The 17,220-nt window shown below is 31.2% G+C and overlaps 1 protein-coding gene across 1 annotated transcript in view; it reads left to right on the top strand.

Annotated features, from left to right (window-relative positions):
- LOC106686172 (cordon-bleu protein-like 1) overlaps window positions 1–17,220 on the top strand; it is a 114,198-nt gene that overhangs the window by 61,294 nt on the left and 35,684 nt on the right. The window contains exon 4 of the mRNA XM_067046346.1: window positions 15,533–15,651. Coding sequence (XP_066902447.1) covers window positions 15,533–15,651 — 119 coding nt within the window. The remainder of the gene's footprint in view (window positions 1–15,532; window positions 15,652–17,220) is intronic.

Genomic DNA, 17,220 nt, shown 5'->3' with positions numbered 1-17,220 from the left:
ACATTGAACATCTACGAAGTGAAAAATAAAGTTTAAAAACCTTAAGTTACTCATTCCAATGATGGCCTTATAGTACAAGAGGGAGGAGCAGGGAGGGGGGGGGGGAGGAGCAGTTATCCCACCCCAATTTTGATTACTTTAATGAAAACTATGTATAATTACTTATCACAATTGATGAGTCTGCCAAGTTGTTTCAAATCGTTAGAAAAAAAAAATTTAATGTGGTATTCTATATCTTTAAATCTACCAACAACACTGGAAAATCTAAGAGAACATCATTTAAAATAGAGTAATTTTTTTAAAATATGAGCCCTATTTACTTTCAATAGTTCCCGAGATAAGGCTTTTTAAAAAGCAACATTTTATAAAAAATGTACTGACCAGTCAGCAGTTAGAGAATTTATTTTTAGAAATATATTTTTCAGGCACCATAAAACTTACAGATGTCTATTAGTACTCAAATTAAAGTTAGTTAAACGTAATATACAGTAGTTAATTTTTATTTATTTATTTTTTTAATTATAATTATATGTGGATTATCTCTCTAGAAAGTCTAGTGAGTCAATTCATTTAAAATTTTTTTGAGGTTAATGACTTCCATTTTTGAATGAATTATTTATTAATTAATTCTTCATGACATTGTACAACGTTTTGGGACCAATGTCCCATATTCATGTACTTTAAAAACTAACTTTATCATGATAGAACAACAATTCTTGTAGTTTCAACTGGCATTCTTCTTCTAATCTTACATATGTTTCATATGTTTAAACGTTGTACAATGCCATGAAGAATTAATTAATAAATAATTCATTCAAAAATGAAAGTCATTAACCTCAAAAAAATTTCTAAATGAATTGACTCACCAGACTTCCTAGAGAGATAATCCAGATTAGACGAAGATATGGAAATGAGGGAAAACCATATGAAAAGATTAGAAGTAGAATACCAGTTGAAACTACAAGAAGTGATGTTCTATCATGATAAAGTTAGTTTTTAAAGTACATAAATATGGGACAGTGGTCCCGAAACGTTGTACAATGTCATGAAGAATTAATTAATAAATAATTCATTCAAAAATGGAAGTCATTAACCTCAAAAAAATTTTTAAATGAATATTATAATTATACTTTTATCTTCGTAGGAGTAGTATTTGTTGTGATAATTGATAAAATAAATTCAAAAAATGTTAATTTCTAGTTGTTCGGATAAACTCTCGGAACTACTTTAAATCAATTTATTTGAGCAAATATCATGAAAAACACTATTTCTACGAACATAAACCTCATGAGCTACTTATCACATTAGACTAGCTTTAATTCGAGTGCTAATAGACATCTGCTTGTCTATTTGTTTTTGAGGTATAAATTTCTCAAAATAAATTCGCTAGCTTCTGCTTTTTCTGTTCATTTTTACTACACTATCGAACGTAAATAGCTCTCTATTCTTCTCTATTGGAGCTCATATTTTATCAAATTTACTCTTCTTTAAATTGTGTTATCTCAAGATTTTTAGTGATGTTATTAGTTTTAAAGATATAGAGCTCTGAACGAAAAATTAATTTTGTTTAACTTTTCAAACAGCCACCATTTGTTATTCCCCTGCCTATACTTGGCAGACTCATCAATTTTGACTAGTAATTATACATAGTTTTCAATAAAATAATCAGAAACAAGGGTGAAATAACTGCCTTTTTTCTCCTCTTGGGCTCTTTTATTATTATGTGAGAAGGCTCGGGTGCCATTTTCATTTCAGATACCATGGTTGATTGTTGGTAACTGATAAGGAATAAAAAGAGAGACATGGTTTTTTGGATTTGAATTTTTATCTTTTTCACACACCGTCTCCGAAAAACTAGGCTTCAAGAATTTATGGATAATGGTTTTTATTAACCAATAGACTACCAGGCGAAACTCTGTTACAAAAACCACTCAGAAGAGTGGGATTTAACCAGCCTGGTTTTTTCCTATTTAACGGAGCAGCTTCCAGGAAAACAAGCACTAATGAAAATTCACGCACATTTGATTCTTTATTTTTATAACGTTTCAGAAATCAAAACGACCGTTTGCAATTCCAGTTTTTAAAATCATACATAAATGTTTAAATGCTCTCAACATTTTTTTAAAAAATGTATATCATTTAGACCTATTAGTAAAAAGATTTAATCACTCAACGTTTTATGAAAACATATTGCATTATTAAAATTAAAAACAATTATATCAAAAATTAAAATATTATTATAAATAAAAACACATTTATAATCTTAATACAAACATAATGTTATCATTTGTTATTTTAGGAATTATAATATGTTTTTGAGAGTTTTTATTTAGTATAATGATCTATACATATTTTCTGAACATTGTCAGTATCTAATGCATTTTTTTTAGGGATTGGATTTGAAAATTGACGGTTTAAGGTTTCAAGTGTTATCTAATTTATGAATAAAACGTTGTTGAGTGTTGAGCCTTTACCTCACATTTGTCAATAGCAAATACATATATATAACTAATCTCTTTAATACAGTTTTTCTTTTCGTTCCATTTCAGCTAAAATAAAATATAGCTTTTTTATTTCACTATAATTTAATGAGTAATAAACAATGGTCTAGTATATTGGAGTTTGGATGGGCGTCATTGGACAAATGTTTGTTGAGAACGATTGTTGATATCGGCACCGTTCTTTCGGGTTCTCTAAGCTATTACTATTACTATTTAGTAATAATAGTTATTAAAATATTTAATAATTTAACCATCAATTATAATGATTTGTATTCGTTAATTAATCGTTAGTCGATATTTTGGACTTTTTTTTTTGGTTCTGTTAAATATTAAACTGTATTTCTTGCTGTTGTTCTCTGGATTTTTTACTGTTGTTTCATCGCTGATTGTATCCAATTCACTACGTTTTATAGCGTTTTATTGAATTCGGTTGTGTGATAAACGAATGTTGACAAACTTAATCTTAGTCTTAGGGACAATCTTTATAAGATGTTTCAGTTCAGTTCATGTAGTTTCAAAATATCATACAAATAAAATATCACTTCAAATGTCGGAAATAGCTTACAGATAGGTTTCGACTTTTGAAATTATAATTTTAGAAAGCGCTTGATGATGAATTGATACATAATTTACAGTTTGGGGGATCGTATGATAGCTTGGAAATTCGCGAGGATTAGTAATGATGCAGCCATAACCATATCTTAACTCTTTCAATCTCGGATGACTTTATCTTAACCAACCATTTCTCCAAGGAGCCAGTTTAGAGAAAGTTTAGTTAGTTTCTGTCAGTAATTTATGCTTCTTTCGGGTGCAAGGTTAGCTCGTGTTGCTATTCCTAACGGTGAAAAGGACATGGATGGCTGCAACCTGATGTCTCCTTAGGTGTAATGGGTTCGACCTAGCTCGGAACGAGTGGAGCATCCACGACGCAGGACTCGGAGCCCGGAGTTGCGTTGTGTGAAGCAACAATGGGCGCAAGAGATCTCTTAGGGAATGGAATCCATTTTGCGTCAGAGTGGCGACAGCGATTCTCTTAATAGCTGATGGCCGTTCCATCCTTGGTGAGGGGAATACCTGAAAAATAATTCCGTTTAGGGGCTTGTTGCAATCAATGCTGAAGAATGTCGGCCTATGGTTTTCACAGTTTGCTTTGTCTTACACTTTCGCAATATCTTGATGATCTGTCCACTTCAAGGAACTTGTTTTTGCCATTCATGCTACTTCATAGTTCATCTCTTACTACTTTTGTTTTAAAATGATAGTGGTGGTATTCAGAGCTTTATATACCATATATTAATGATGTCACTATAATGCTCGTCGCAATACGTTTAACTATAGACAATGTTGGCGAACTATGTCATTATTTTAATTATATTATTTCAATTTCTTGAGACAAGGTAATTATTTATTAAATAAATCAAAACTTGTATCCTTTTTTGTCTCGACACTTTTTATTTTTCACCAGTCCAACGTTTCGGCCATTTTAGCCATCCTCAAGACTAGAGTTACTTTTGCAGGCTATTCTGCCCAGGTCATACATTAATTATAAGTTAAAAGCCTATTTTTTAAAATTTAAAATCATAAATATTTAATTCTTCTTATGTAAGATTATCCACACAAATTCACTACCATATAACAAACCATTTATAAGCAATGAAATAAATATTTATGATTTAAAATTTTTAAAAATAGGCTTTTAACTTATACTTAATGAATGACCTGGGCAGAATAGCCTGCAAAAGTAACTCTAAATTTAATGTGAGGAAGAAATCATAATTTAAGATGTCCTTGAGGATGGCTAAAATGGCCGAAACGTTGGACTGGTGAAAAATAAAAAGTGTTGAGACAAAATAGGATACAAGTTTTGATTTATTTAATAAATATATCATTATTGTAAATAATACCTGAGTACATTTTCAGTGCAATCTAATGCTCACAAGGAGTAATTTTCAAAATTGATTCGAAGGACCAATTAAAATTAGTGATAGTTTACTTCTTTTTTTTAATGACTCATGTATATTAAAAGTGACTATTTATGCAGTTGCTATTTTTTTCCTAAGTATTTTTCCATCATTTTATTTCAATTTGTCTTCCAAATTTTCTTCAACTAAGAAAAGTATCGATTAAGAAAATCGTGATGAGACTTCAATAGCAGCCATGATAGAACCTGCAAGTTCCAACGTGGACACTACAATAAGCTAAATCACTACTTACTGAAACTGGACTTGTTAGAAAGGAAAGAGTGCCCCTGATCGGCAGTTAGTTACCTTGGGAAGTTAATCGTTGGCTTGATTGTCTCTCAATGCCTCTGTGTGGACATGGAATGAAAGCTGTTCTGTGAAACCAATTCCCATTTTGTTTTTAAACTTACTCTTAATTAGATCGGCGTTAGTGAGGTTGGGTTCGCTATGTGGGAACTGAAAGTCGAGATAGCGGTGATAAGAATGTTAAGATGAGAACGCTGAAAAAGGTAGTTGCTATTAGAAACTGTGAAGCCTAAATAAATTGAGTAATTAATTATTTTGTAGCAGGCAGAGAATGGGGCAGATAAAAAATTATAATTTTAAAGAGCAGCGGAATTTGATTTTGATCGGTTTTAATTACTCAAGCTATTGTTCAAAATCATATCGATTGGTGGTATCGGCATAGAACCTCCGGGTTCGCAGAGCATTCATTATTAACAAAAAAATTAAATATGTACCGCTACAACCCATGAAAGGCCAGGTTTAATGCTTTGTAAGCAAGTACTGTTTCTTGAACAATGGCTTTGCAAGGAGGTGATCATGATCACACTTGACCGCCAGATTTTTCCCCAATTAAAGGTGCCCATTTGATGAGGCTGCAGAGCTCTCTAAACCACAGGGCTGACTCACGGCTACATTGAAACAGAAAATAATTATCTACCATAGCCGGATTCCAACCCGGGTCCTTGGAATTTGTAGCGCAGTGCCTTACCAATGAGCTACTCACTCCCACTCATTATCATTATCATTAAAATAGTGGGGTGTTTAGAAATTATAGAACGACTACAATGACCGAAAGTATTTTTTTTTTTAACTCAACAATAATTGAGTTTTCTATCAAACTTAATATATCCACATTTCAATGGTTCAAGGTTTTATGGTAAATTAAAATTCTTCAACCAAAACTTTGTCAGTTTATTTCAAAATATAATTTTTTCCCTGTTAATTCGATGTTACTATTAAAATATTATCAGAAAAATATTAATTAATCTACCTACAATGCAACATAATTGTTTAACAATAATTTTCTACAATTAGAGGTATCAACACTTGTGGAAAATACCTCAATTATTTTGTTCTCTAGGTGCCAAAATAAAATTCAAAAAACTTACGTTTTTAAGTGGAATTGAGTTGCGTGTAATGTTTAGTTTGTAAGATTTCATTTATGTCATCGCTGCCTCACACACACGGATAATAAACTCGCGGTTTATCGGGAGTTGACTATATCCCTAAAACATCTCGATTTCGCTCTGACGTATTAAATATAACTAATCTCTGGAAACCTGGAATTCCCAGCCAAGATTCCAGGTATGATAATGGAAAGCCCTGAGCGTCCAGTCTAGCCTCAATGGGAGATGGTATGCCTGGAGCCTACAGACCTTGTTCAGTTCGCTTTCACGCCATCTATTCGGACCTCTCTCGGAAACATCAGTTATTCGTAACACTTCCGATATGGCTGGAATATGTGAGTATTAACATCGTTTGATTGAAGGATATTTTTGAATATTAACTTAGTTACTAATTCTAGATCGATTCTTCATAGGTTGTAACCCAGTTATACAAATTTTTAATTTGATATATATGTAATGCAGATGTAAAATATTGTTATGAGTGTTCGATTTTAAGAGCATCAAACACGCTACTCGAAAATTCTCTGTATTAATTCAAATTCATACCATGTTCAGTTCCGCCGAACGATGCTCCATGGACTTCCTAGGACCGAATTGTAGTTTTGTTTACTGCTTTAAGTCGTTACATAGCTAAAATGTTATCAAAATAATAATATTAATAATAAAGTTCATAATCAACGAAATAATAATGTAAAAACAGTCTATATGTGACAAAAGACTATATTTAAAAAACAAAAAATGTTGTAAATTAGCACTCGAAATTCTCCATTGATATCAAAAGACGCTTCCTAAAACCAAAGCAAAGTTCATGAATAATCGGTTCAGGAAGAAGTATTTCTTAATTAGGGTAGAGAACTATTTTGTTTTAATGGTTTTAATAACTTCTGTTTTTTTTTTTGGTTTTTTTCATGTCATTGTGTATCCGTAGCTTCAGATCTTTAAAGTTTTTCAGGATTCCAGTATTCTTGATAAAGACAAGAAGGTTCAGTTTGTGCTTGTTATACGCTGGTCTATCTCACTCCGTTGGTAATTTATCGAAGTTATTTTGGAGCCGAGGTATTTGAAACTTTCGATTTGTCATCCTTGCAGACTATTTCTCTAGGGTGAATTTTTCACCTTACAATCACATACTTTGTTTTGTCTTCTTTTACGTGAATGCCTCTGCTTCTCTTACTAATGTCTGTACGAGGCTTTCCAACTCATTTTCGTTACTTCCCAGGACCGAAATGTACTTTGGTTAATTACTTTGTTTTAATAGCTACATAGCTTCCTTTTTAGCAAAAAAAAAAAAAAGTATAGTTCATAATCAGCGAAATAATTATTTGTGGTAAAGAGTTTTTATGCGACAAAGAGCACTCTAAGCACTCGGTGTCAAAAGACTTCCTTAAATATCAGGAATGATTTTGTTCACTTTTTTTTTTTATAGCCTCAGATCTTTAACTATTTTTTTAATAGTTCTTTTAACTATTTTGTTTTATGTTTACTGGTCTCCATTCAAAGAGTTTTTGTTTTGCTTTAACTCGTCTTATTGAATTCTTAGTGTCAACAATTCAGCCCAATATTTCTGATTCAGAGTAATCGATTAGTCTTGTTTTGATGAAAACAATTTTCATTTATTTATAAAGTATTTAAAATTTGTGATTAATTCCGTTTGGCCTAACACGTGGTCGGTTGCCTTCTCATTTTAAATTTTATTTTATTCAATTTCATATTTAGAGATATTCCTGATTTGATGTTACGTCTGTTTTGCTTTTGTTCTTTAAGTTAAAAGAAAAAAAACTAAAAAACAGACAACCTTATCACTAATATCTAAACGCCATGAAGTGTTTTTTTCCGTGTAAGCTCAGGTAGTCGAATATTTCGAGTGCTCTCGTGATAGTGGCTGGTAGCCCTGACAAAGAACAAGGTAAATCCCTTTATCTATCTCAGGAATTTCGTTTGGGTTATCGATAGAATTTCAAACAATACCCTTTCATATACCGTATTTCGTTTCAATAACAAGAGAAAAAAAAGTTAATTACGGTACTCATACCTGAGAAGTATACTTTTATATTATCAATCACAATTACCGTAATAGTATCATTTGACTATTTGCTCTTTATCTTCAGCAAAGACTTGGACCATTGAACGTCCGTCCAGAAGGCAGGGACGTCGTTATGGGTGACTTGCGATTTTGGAAATTTGAGAATTTTCTTAAAATTATGGTAAAGCATTATTCAAAAAATAATAACTATAATGAGGGAAATCTCAGAAGTTAACAAGGAATTAGTCAAGTAATAAAAATTTAAATTTAAGCTCCTCTACTGGAACTGAACATTTCAGTTACTAATAAAAAAACGAGTACATCATATTTTTTGTTCTTATTTCGTTCCTTGATGCCTAGTTTTTCTTAAAAAAAAAAAAAATAATAATAATAAAGGTACCTGGAGCGCGGTGGCATCATGATAAGGCACGATGCTACTAACTCCTAGGACCCAGGTTCAAATTGTTTTCTGTTCCTCTGTAGCCGTTAGTCAACACTGTGGGTTCCGGAGCCCTCCTGGGGTCCACCCAGCCTCTTAAATTGAGTACCCTTGATTGTGTATAAATCGGTCGAGCGTGACTCTGATCACATCGCTCTCTACATACTTCTGTCCAGTTACGCCCCTCCAAATTCAGTTCGTGTTCTGATTTAGTAAGAGGCCACGTTTCGCACTCAAACAGAACAGTGGTAAGGATAATAGTTTTGTAAGTTCTAACTTCTATATTTTTGGACAGAAGAGAGAGAAAAAATAAATTAGACCTAAGTTTATCTTAGAGATTAGTCTAGCTTCGCAAAGTTGGGAATATGAAGTCTTTGAAATCCCCTAGATAGTACCCTGAAAAATTCATTGCGGGAGATTATTCCAGTGATTTACTTTTTTGTTTTTCTTTAGCTGCTGTAATTGACTGATCAATTTATATTTTTCAACTCATAGGTTGATGTAGAAAAGGAAGTTCGTCTTAAATTTCAAAAATAGTGACAGAAATTTAAAAAAAAAAAAAAAAGTGTATTTATAAAGAAATTTGGATTGGAACTATAAAAAAAATACGTCCATGGTTTTCTTGGAAAACCCATAAAACACAATTTCTCAAAAACAGTCTGACTTGGATTATCCGGTTTTCCCAGTGTGGGTGGGGTACATATTAATTCATACAGGTATATATTAATTAATTATATTCAATAAAATTTTTGTTGGACAATTTGCCCGATCCCTTTGTTTCTGCTATTATTTCTTAAGTTAAATATATTTGTTTTACTGAGATACTATATTACAACTATATCTGTTATACATTTTTTATAATAAATTCCAAATATTTTTGGATGTAACAGATTATTTAGTTAGTGATTCTCACAACCTTTTTGGGGAATCTCTTGGACTACGGCCTTTCAGAAATAACAATAAAAATTTAACAGTTGTAAAAATTGCAACCAAAATAAATCAAGAAACCTTTGGCCTGTTCACGGCTAAGGCACCGGTGGCAGACAACAGAGATTTCGAGCCTGAAGATCTCACGTTATTACAGACATCGACCTACAATCCGTGGTACGGTTGGGTTTTCATTATAGCAGACGCTCCTTAATGATCAGTTGCTCCATAGCTTACCTAAGAATTACTTCTCAAAAGGGATTTTCCAGGAAATACACAACCACGCTTTATGCTGGTTCATCTAACTAGGCCACAGAAGCTATCATTTGTGATACGTCATTAGAAGGTCGCTATAATTTTTTGTCATGTGTTCGCATATCAAGAGAATGGAACCCAGAATTGGAAAATTATCAGGCCATTTATTTGTATAAAATCCGAGAAGCACTATCATATTATTTGTTTGATGTCCTATAAGTACTAATATATTATTTGTATAAAATTCCATAAGCACTATCATATTATTTGTTTGAAGTCCTATAAGTACTAATATATTATTTGTATAAAATTCCATAAGCACTATCATATTATTTGTTTGAAGCCCTAGAAATACTGATATATTATTTATATAAAATCCGAGAAGCACTATCATATTATTTATATAAAATCATATTATCGAAACTTAAATTGTTATTTTTATATGAAACTCAAAACCTCAAACTTAAGATAAAGATACGTACTCTTGAATATGATGTAAAATTTTGTCTGTTTAATAACGTAAAATTTGCAATAATTGTTTTAATTGTGAGAAATGTAAATAAAATTACCTGGTTAGTTGTCATTATAAATTTAGATAAAGAATTTTCAATTTACTATTCTTACTGAGTACCTGTATTTGTATTTGTATGCTCTTTTTGTATTCGGTATACCATAACAAATAAATGTATTCTTGATTATTTTCTAGGAACTTTATTAGTCACGTATTGGGATGATAAGGAAAAAGAATATTATTAATTAAGAATATTATTTAAAATCGTTATTTCACCTAACACCGTTTCGGGCTATTTTCTCTACCTTCAGGTAAACTTATGGTTAGTTCTTTAATTACTAGTTAATAGCTTTGATGATAGAATTTCTAAAAAGTAATAGTTCGAACTAACCAGAAGGAATTATATTACTTGTAGATGGAAAAATCACTCCGAAATGTTGTTTGATGAAATAATGATGACTTAAATAATATTCTATATAAAATATTGATGTTCTTGCGAATTTTTAACATTCTCAAGTCATCCAGATCGACTATGAAAATAGTATTTAAAACTGAAAATTGATTTATGAAAAACTTTATTTCAGAAACCATAGGATGTACAGATGTCTGCCAGCACTCAAATTAAAGCTAGTTAAATTTAATATAAAATATTTTTTATCTTATCATTTAAATTCAAATTAATTTATTATTATTAACATTATTGAAAATAAAGTATTATACTCGAAATTACATATAACTAATTAGGAATAGCGAGGCCAACTTTCCAAAAATGTTAAAGAAAAACAGATTTGAGGGATAATCCCCAAACATCCAGTAAGTTGAGAAATCCGGTTAAAATGTTTGCGAACTATATCTTGCCTCTCCACTAATCAGTTATTGCAACAACGCCACCACCAGTACTGAACAGATTTTTGACATTCCTATTTGTGCAATCACGTAAAGCTTACATTTTGTCTATTATTTCTGAGATTGGATACATTTGCTGATAAATTAAATAGATTTCAGAATTCATAAGGAAAAGAAACTTCTAAATCATGTCCCCACCTATAATCTGAAGCAGGTTTGTTTCTTACACGAGTCAGTTGGCAAACAACCTGTTGATTACCATTTACATAATATTGTAAAAAGCTGACACTATGGTGTAACCCTTGAATGTAAGAGAAAGCAACTAACTATAATACAACATTTTAGGGGACAGAAGTATTTTAAAATTGTATAGATTGCTGCTTATATTTCCTTTTAAATTTTATTATGTATAACATAGTTCAAAATTCCGAGTCAATTTTTTTAGTGATATTTAAGCTCATATTTTACGTTATTTTATTTCAGAACATAACCGGAGTTCAATGTTAATAAATTATAAATGAATAACAAATGAATTAATTTAAGCCTTTGATCCAATTAATGTTTTATCAGTGTTTTAAAATATAACTTTTTAATATTTCAAGGTACATAAAATTTTGTAACAAATTGTGTATTGTTAATTTATAGTTTATTGTGGAAACTTATCAATAATATTTAATTATTGGAATTTCGAAAATAAATAATAGAATAATAACTGTACTCTCCCTCTAGATGAAGTTTAATCGAAGGATTGAAATGATCATTTGGTGGTAAGTTTAATTTTTGGCCATGTCGCATAGTTTTTTCCTTTGGTCTAGAAAAAAGTATTCTCTATCAGTTCATGTAATGTAGTTTTATCTATAAACCTAAATACAACTACGTTGATAAACTCGAGAAAGGAAATAGGTCTCGAAATAAATACGGATACAATAAAATACAATGTAAGCAGTATGAACGGGTTCCAATTTCTGTGATATAGAAGGAAATACATTTGATTTCAGGTTTACGTATTCAGGTTCTACGGTAAATAGAAAAAAAATTGATGTAGAAACAAAAACGAGATTATAGGCGGTAAATGTTTGTTATTTTTCAATTTAGAAATTGTTTAGCTAGCACCTTCTGTCCAAAAACTTCACAGTTAGAATTTATAGAACTATTCTCTTTCCCACTGTTCTTTATGAATACGAAATGTGGCCTCTCACACTTACTGAAGAACAGCTCCTTAAGGCTAAATGTACCGATTTTTAGCAAGTTTTTTTTTCAAGAGATGGCAGCACTTTCGTGGCAAATTTACTTTTCTTCTCATTTGAATACGGAATAATAAATTTCCCATCTGTAAACGGATTTACCATCTAGAGCCCCATAGAAGTTACTGAAATTGTTTCATTAATTTTCGTTGTAATTATTTTGGGATTTAAAAAATTTATCGTTGTTATTATTTGTAAATCAAAAAAAGTGAGCTTATTGGCACTTGACCACAAGCAAATAAAACAAGTCTGCGCAAACAGATTCATTTTTGGTAGCATAGGATGATCGTAAAGAGAAAAATACGATTTTGGATTAAAGCTGCGAGATTTGTAATTGCTAGGCCAGAGGAAGTGGCAGCTTACTCCCACTTCTTTAGACGTTTATGCTACGAGAGCCGCAAAGTTTGTCTGCTTGATATGTATTTCCACGCATTTTTGATATTTTTCACTAATACTAAAGTTGAATTCCGAAATGAGAATACAACATTTTTAAAATTAAAATAATTTTAATTTTAATAAAAATGTTTTTTAAATTTTTTTCTTTAGGTAAATTTTTATTTCCTTGTCAAAATATTTCAATGCTAAATTTATCATTGTAATCACTATATTGTTTTAGTTTATTTTTCTGATGTCTGGAGAAATAAAAAAGCGAAAATTAGAAATAAGTATTGTATGGAAAAATTGTTCATTAATAGATGAGAAGATAGTCGACCGTGGATAATATTTATGAGAAGAAAATAGTTGGAGGTGCGGTCAGAGAATAACACAAATAGGTTTTTGAAAATAAATCATTACGTAAAATATTCGGACTGGAAAAGAATAATTTAGCAGGAGAATTTAGAAGGCTACACTAAGCTGAATTTAGGGAACTACACCCTGTAAATATAATTCAAGTTTAGCATTGCGCTGAATAAAATTAGCGTGTAAGATAGTGAGGCTTAGTAGTGAACGAATCCCTAAAATATAATTAATATAGGTGAACTTTCTTCAGTTAGACTAAAATGTCGATGGGAGTACTGCGTTAAGTCTGATTTGGTAGATTTGGGTTATGTAGAGGGGGTAGATAACGTTAGTATCGGCATCGAACCTTCGGGTTTGCTAAGCCTTTATTATTGTTAAAGATGATTCTTGGTGATTGAAAATAAGAAATGCCAATAACTAAGCATTTGTATTATAATAACAGAGCAAAACATAGATCCCATCTTCACTGATCTTCTAGTACCTGGAAATAGGAATCAATAAAATATTCCTATACAACTAGGTAATATATTTTACTACGCAGTTAATCCATGATTTAAAATATTTTAAATACTTGTCTTAAACATGATTGTAACTGTTAAAGTGAGTTTGTTTATTTTTCCCTCTTGGATCTTCTCTTAAAAAGTTTCCGTCTAAAATTACGTTTAAAACTTGTTTATTTATTTAGTCTTTTGAAGCTTTTAAATATTTTAGTTCTCGTTCTGGAATAAATATTTGAAATATTCATTTTAAACAATTGCGTATTTCTCTTTCTTGTATAAATACATTTCATATTTAGCTCGTTTACTATTCCCTGTTTTCATAAATATATCCTTCAAGAGAATATTTATGTAAATATTAGTTAATTTATTATCCCAGGAAATAGCTGGGACTAAGCTGACGAGTCTAAAAAAAAATTAAAATCATAGTTAAACATTTTCTTACCAATAAGGAAAATGGTCCCACTAGATATACATATAGAACTACTCAAATATAGAAGAAACTATCCTGATGATGATTTGGAACGTTGGTCGAAACGTAAGTTTGTAATAAATTGTTATTTCTTCTATTTTTGAGTACCCTCATTTATTAAACCATCCTCTTGAACCATTCTTAAATTATGTAGGATTAAATAATAATCCTCCATGACCGATGTAACCTTTGTCTAACTTTAGAATTTATTCACTTTGTGTTTGTTCTTCTCTTAGTCACTTATATTGTACTTGGGATGACGTCACGAACACTTGCGAGAAATGATTATTTAATCTTAATTTAATAAGTTAAAGTGCTCAAATGAGTAATATTGTTTTTAGTTTATATTAACCTTTGGCATTACCACAGTAATATTATGCATTTTGAAAGTCTTGATGAGCAAATATGTAAACAAAGTGTCCTGGAAGCTGAGTTTGGCAAAGATTAATTGTAATTACTATTTTCTAATTACTGTCATTTGGAAACTTTGAAATTAAATTATAATTTCGACTAGTAATTTTAACTACTTGATGAACCACAGTAATTGTAATAATGGTCCGAAATTACAATTACTAGTTAAACCAAAGTAATCTAAATTATATCATACTGTTATTAGTAATTGCAATTAATTTTTGCGCAGCACTGTTTAGAAGTAAATGCCGATAGTCGACAAAAAACGTAGTTCCCTACATAGGGATACATATCTAACCTAGGTACATCAAACCTCTTTGGAATTAGTCTATTTTCATAACACAAAGAAATAAAGAACTTTTTGAAACCCCCAAGATACCTTGAATTGTCTGAGATTCTGCTGATGAAAATGACAATCCGCTTACAACCCATTAAGGATCAGACGTTTAATACTTTGTAAGGACATACTGTTTCTTGAACAACGGTTATACAAGGAGGTGATTTGGTCATAGTCACATTCGACCACTAGATTTTTCTCCAATTAAGGGTATTTAGTTGATGAGGCTAGGTGGACCTTTGAAGGCTCCCTGAAACCACATGTTTGACTCACACAGAATAAATATCTCTCACAGTCGGATTCGAATCCGAATCCTTGAAGTTAGTTAGAAGCACAGTGCCTTTTCACTGAGCCACCTCGCTCCCAATGGTGCTGATATTTCTGAAAATTATTCCTTTGTAGCTATAATCCCCTGAGAAAGATATATTTCCCCACCAATTTGTCCCCTATAGAAAAGTCCGTGTGAATTCCAAAATTGGTTACAAAAGTTAAGAAAGGTTTAGTTGCAGTAAAGAAATTTGAATCGGAGTTTTAGAAAAAAATTAATTCTAGTGATTTTCTTGGAAGCCTCTTTTAAAGTGGAGAACAAACTGCGACAGGAAGGTGAACTTAGTGACACTTAAAATTTTGGGGTGACTGTATTTTCTTCTTGAAATACAGAACTACTAATTATTCTCTAGTAATAAATAAAAATAACTCTCTCACGTATGAAATAGTAAAGCTTAAGAAAAATTAATAAGGTCTATATGCTTCAATAAATAAAATGATGCTTTTGTCTGTTTGTAGATAAGGAGTCAAACCTGTAAGCATCAGGAAAATTTGTTATAAGTAACCGAAGTACCGAATGATCTGTCTCTAATTTAATTACTTTAATTCTAGTAAATAAATATTAGACAGTTCTATTGCCAATTTATTTTTTAATTTCACCTAATTTGTTTCCTTATTATTTTTTCAGGTGCTTTAGACACTTGGATAGTGCATATTGTGCCAAAGAACCAGTCACTTCAGAATCCATCTAACAAGATCAACCTGAAGCAGATCATACCACCATTTGAGCAGACCTTGAGGTTCCAGGTAGGTTTTTTTTTTTTTAATTTATAAATTCATTCTGAATAATTGTGAGATGGAACATAAAATCAGTAATTAGTGGCAATCAATAAGCATGAGGCGATTTCTCATCAATCATAGCATGATTTCGGCTTCATTATCTAGGATTAGTTTCTGTCGAGGAATGATAGCCAAAGTAAGATTAAGGGTATTAAATTGGAAAGATTTATTTGGCAGGAAATGAGCTTTTCAGTTGACACATTTTGACAAGATAACTTATCTGGACAATAAAGTTGTCTGCAGTTGGTCCTGATTTCAACGACTCATGGAATTGTTCTATCAGAGAAGGATACCCAGCCTTGAATTGTTCGTCTGCGTTTCAGAAACTCAGCTGTCCCCTTTTTGCTTGAAATTCATTAAATTATTTTTACAGTGAAACTTCTTGTAATATACACCCTATATAACGGAAACTCTCCTAATGGACAATGTTATAAAGGTCCTCACCGAGCCTCTCCAATCACTTTTCGCTTCGAACACAAGTCATGAAATATAAATCAACTAACTCACGAATCCAGAACATAATTTTGTGTAACTTATGTTGAAGGACTTGTATGTTAAGTTAAAATTACATTAGATCATTATCGGAAAATTATTTCGTATTTTATATCCGTATTTAATTTAAGTATTAGTCAATAGTTATACTAGTCAATACTTATTTTAAATTAGTGAAAAATATATATTATTTCGAAATAATATTTCGTATTAAAATAAACTAAGAAGGTAGCCCTGTTGTTTCGTTGTGTTTATTTTATTCTGAATTTCTTCCTTATTTTTCTAGAAACTTTGTTCACGTATTTTTGTTGAGTGTAGCATAATTTAGTCAACGTGTAGTAAAAAGTGCTTTTGTGTGATTTGGGACCTTCAGTATATGTAATAAAAATAATTATTTGGATAATGCCTAACAAGATAAGAATACAATTTTTATTTGCGTTCTTTTCATATCAACTCTCTGTTGATGGAAACATTCTTATAACGGACGAAAAAATCTTCTCGGTGGTTGTCCTTTGTATAGAAGTTTCACTGTAATTAAATTAGTTACTCTTCGTAAATGGAGTTTTATATGCCCCAGTTAAATCCCTCATTTCCTGCCACGACTACCTTTCGCTTTATCGCTCAGTATGTAATTCCAGTACCTAATTCCAATGCCATGGTGGGAGGGGCAAGTTTTTATTTCGTGGATCTACCACAGAAATGAAAGTCTTCTGTTTGAGGAAAGCAGTGATTAGCTTTTGATGGTTATTTCTAATAACAACATATGTTGCTTTCATTCCACGCCTTTCCTTCACACAGGTGGGCTGCGAGAGATTTGAAATACAGCTACACATATTTTGTGAGAGCTTATTTTTAGAGCAGTTATATTGTTTTTCTGATTTTTGAGTGTTGAACAGTTTTAACAGGTAAATGCATTATAATAGTTTCCCAAAATGCTCTTTTATACAACCTGATTTTCTTGTGTTTCACTTTGCCCTAAGTTGGTGATAGTCAGCACATAATTAAATCTCTGCTTTTATGATCCGTGGCTGTCTAAAGATTGGG

This window comes from Halyomorpha halys, unplaced genomic scaffold (assembly GCF_000696795.3).
Source record: "Halyomorpha halys isolate HHAL.00 unplaced genomic scaffold, Hhal_1.1 Scaffold788.1, whole genome shotgun sequence".
Classification (NCBI taxonomy): Eukaryota; Metazoa; Arthropoda; class Insecta; order Hemiptera; family Pentatomidae; genus Halyomorpha; species Halyomorpha halys.
This window is presented reverse-complemented; position numbering and strand designations above follow the sequence as displayed.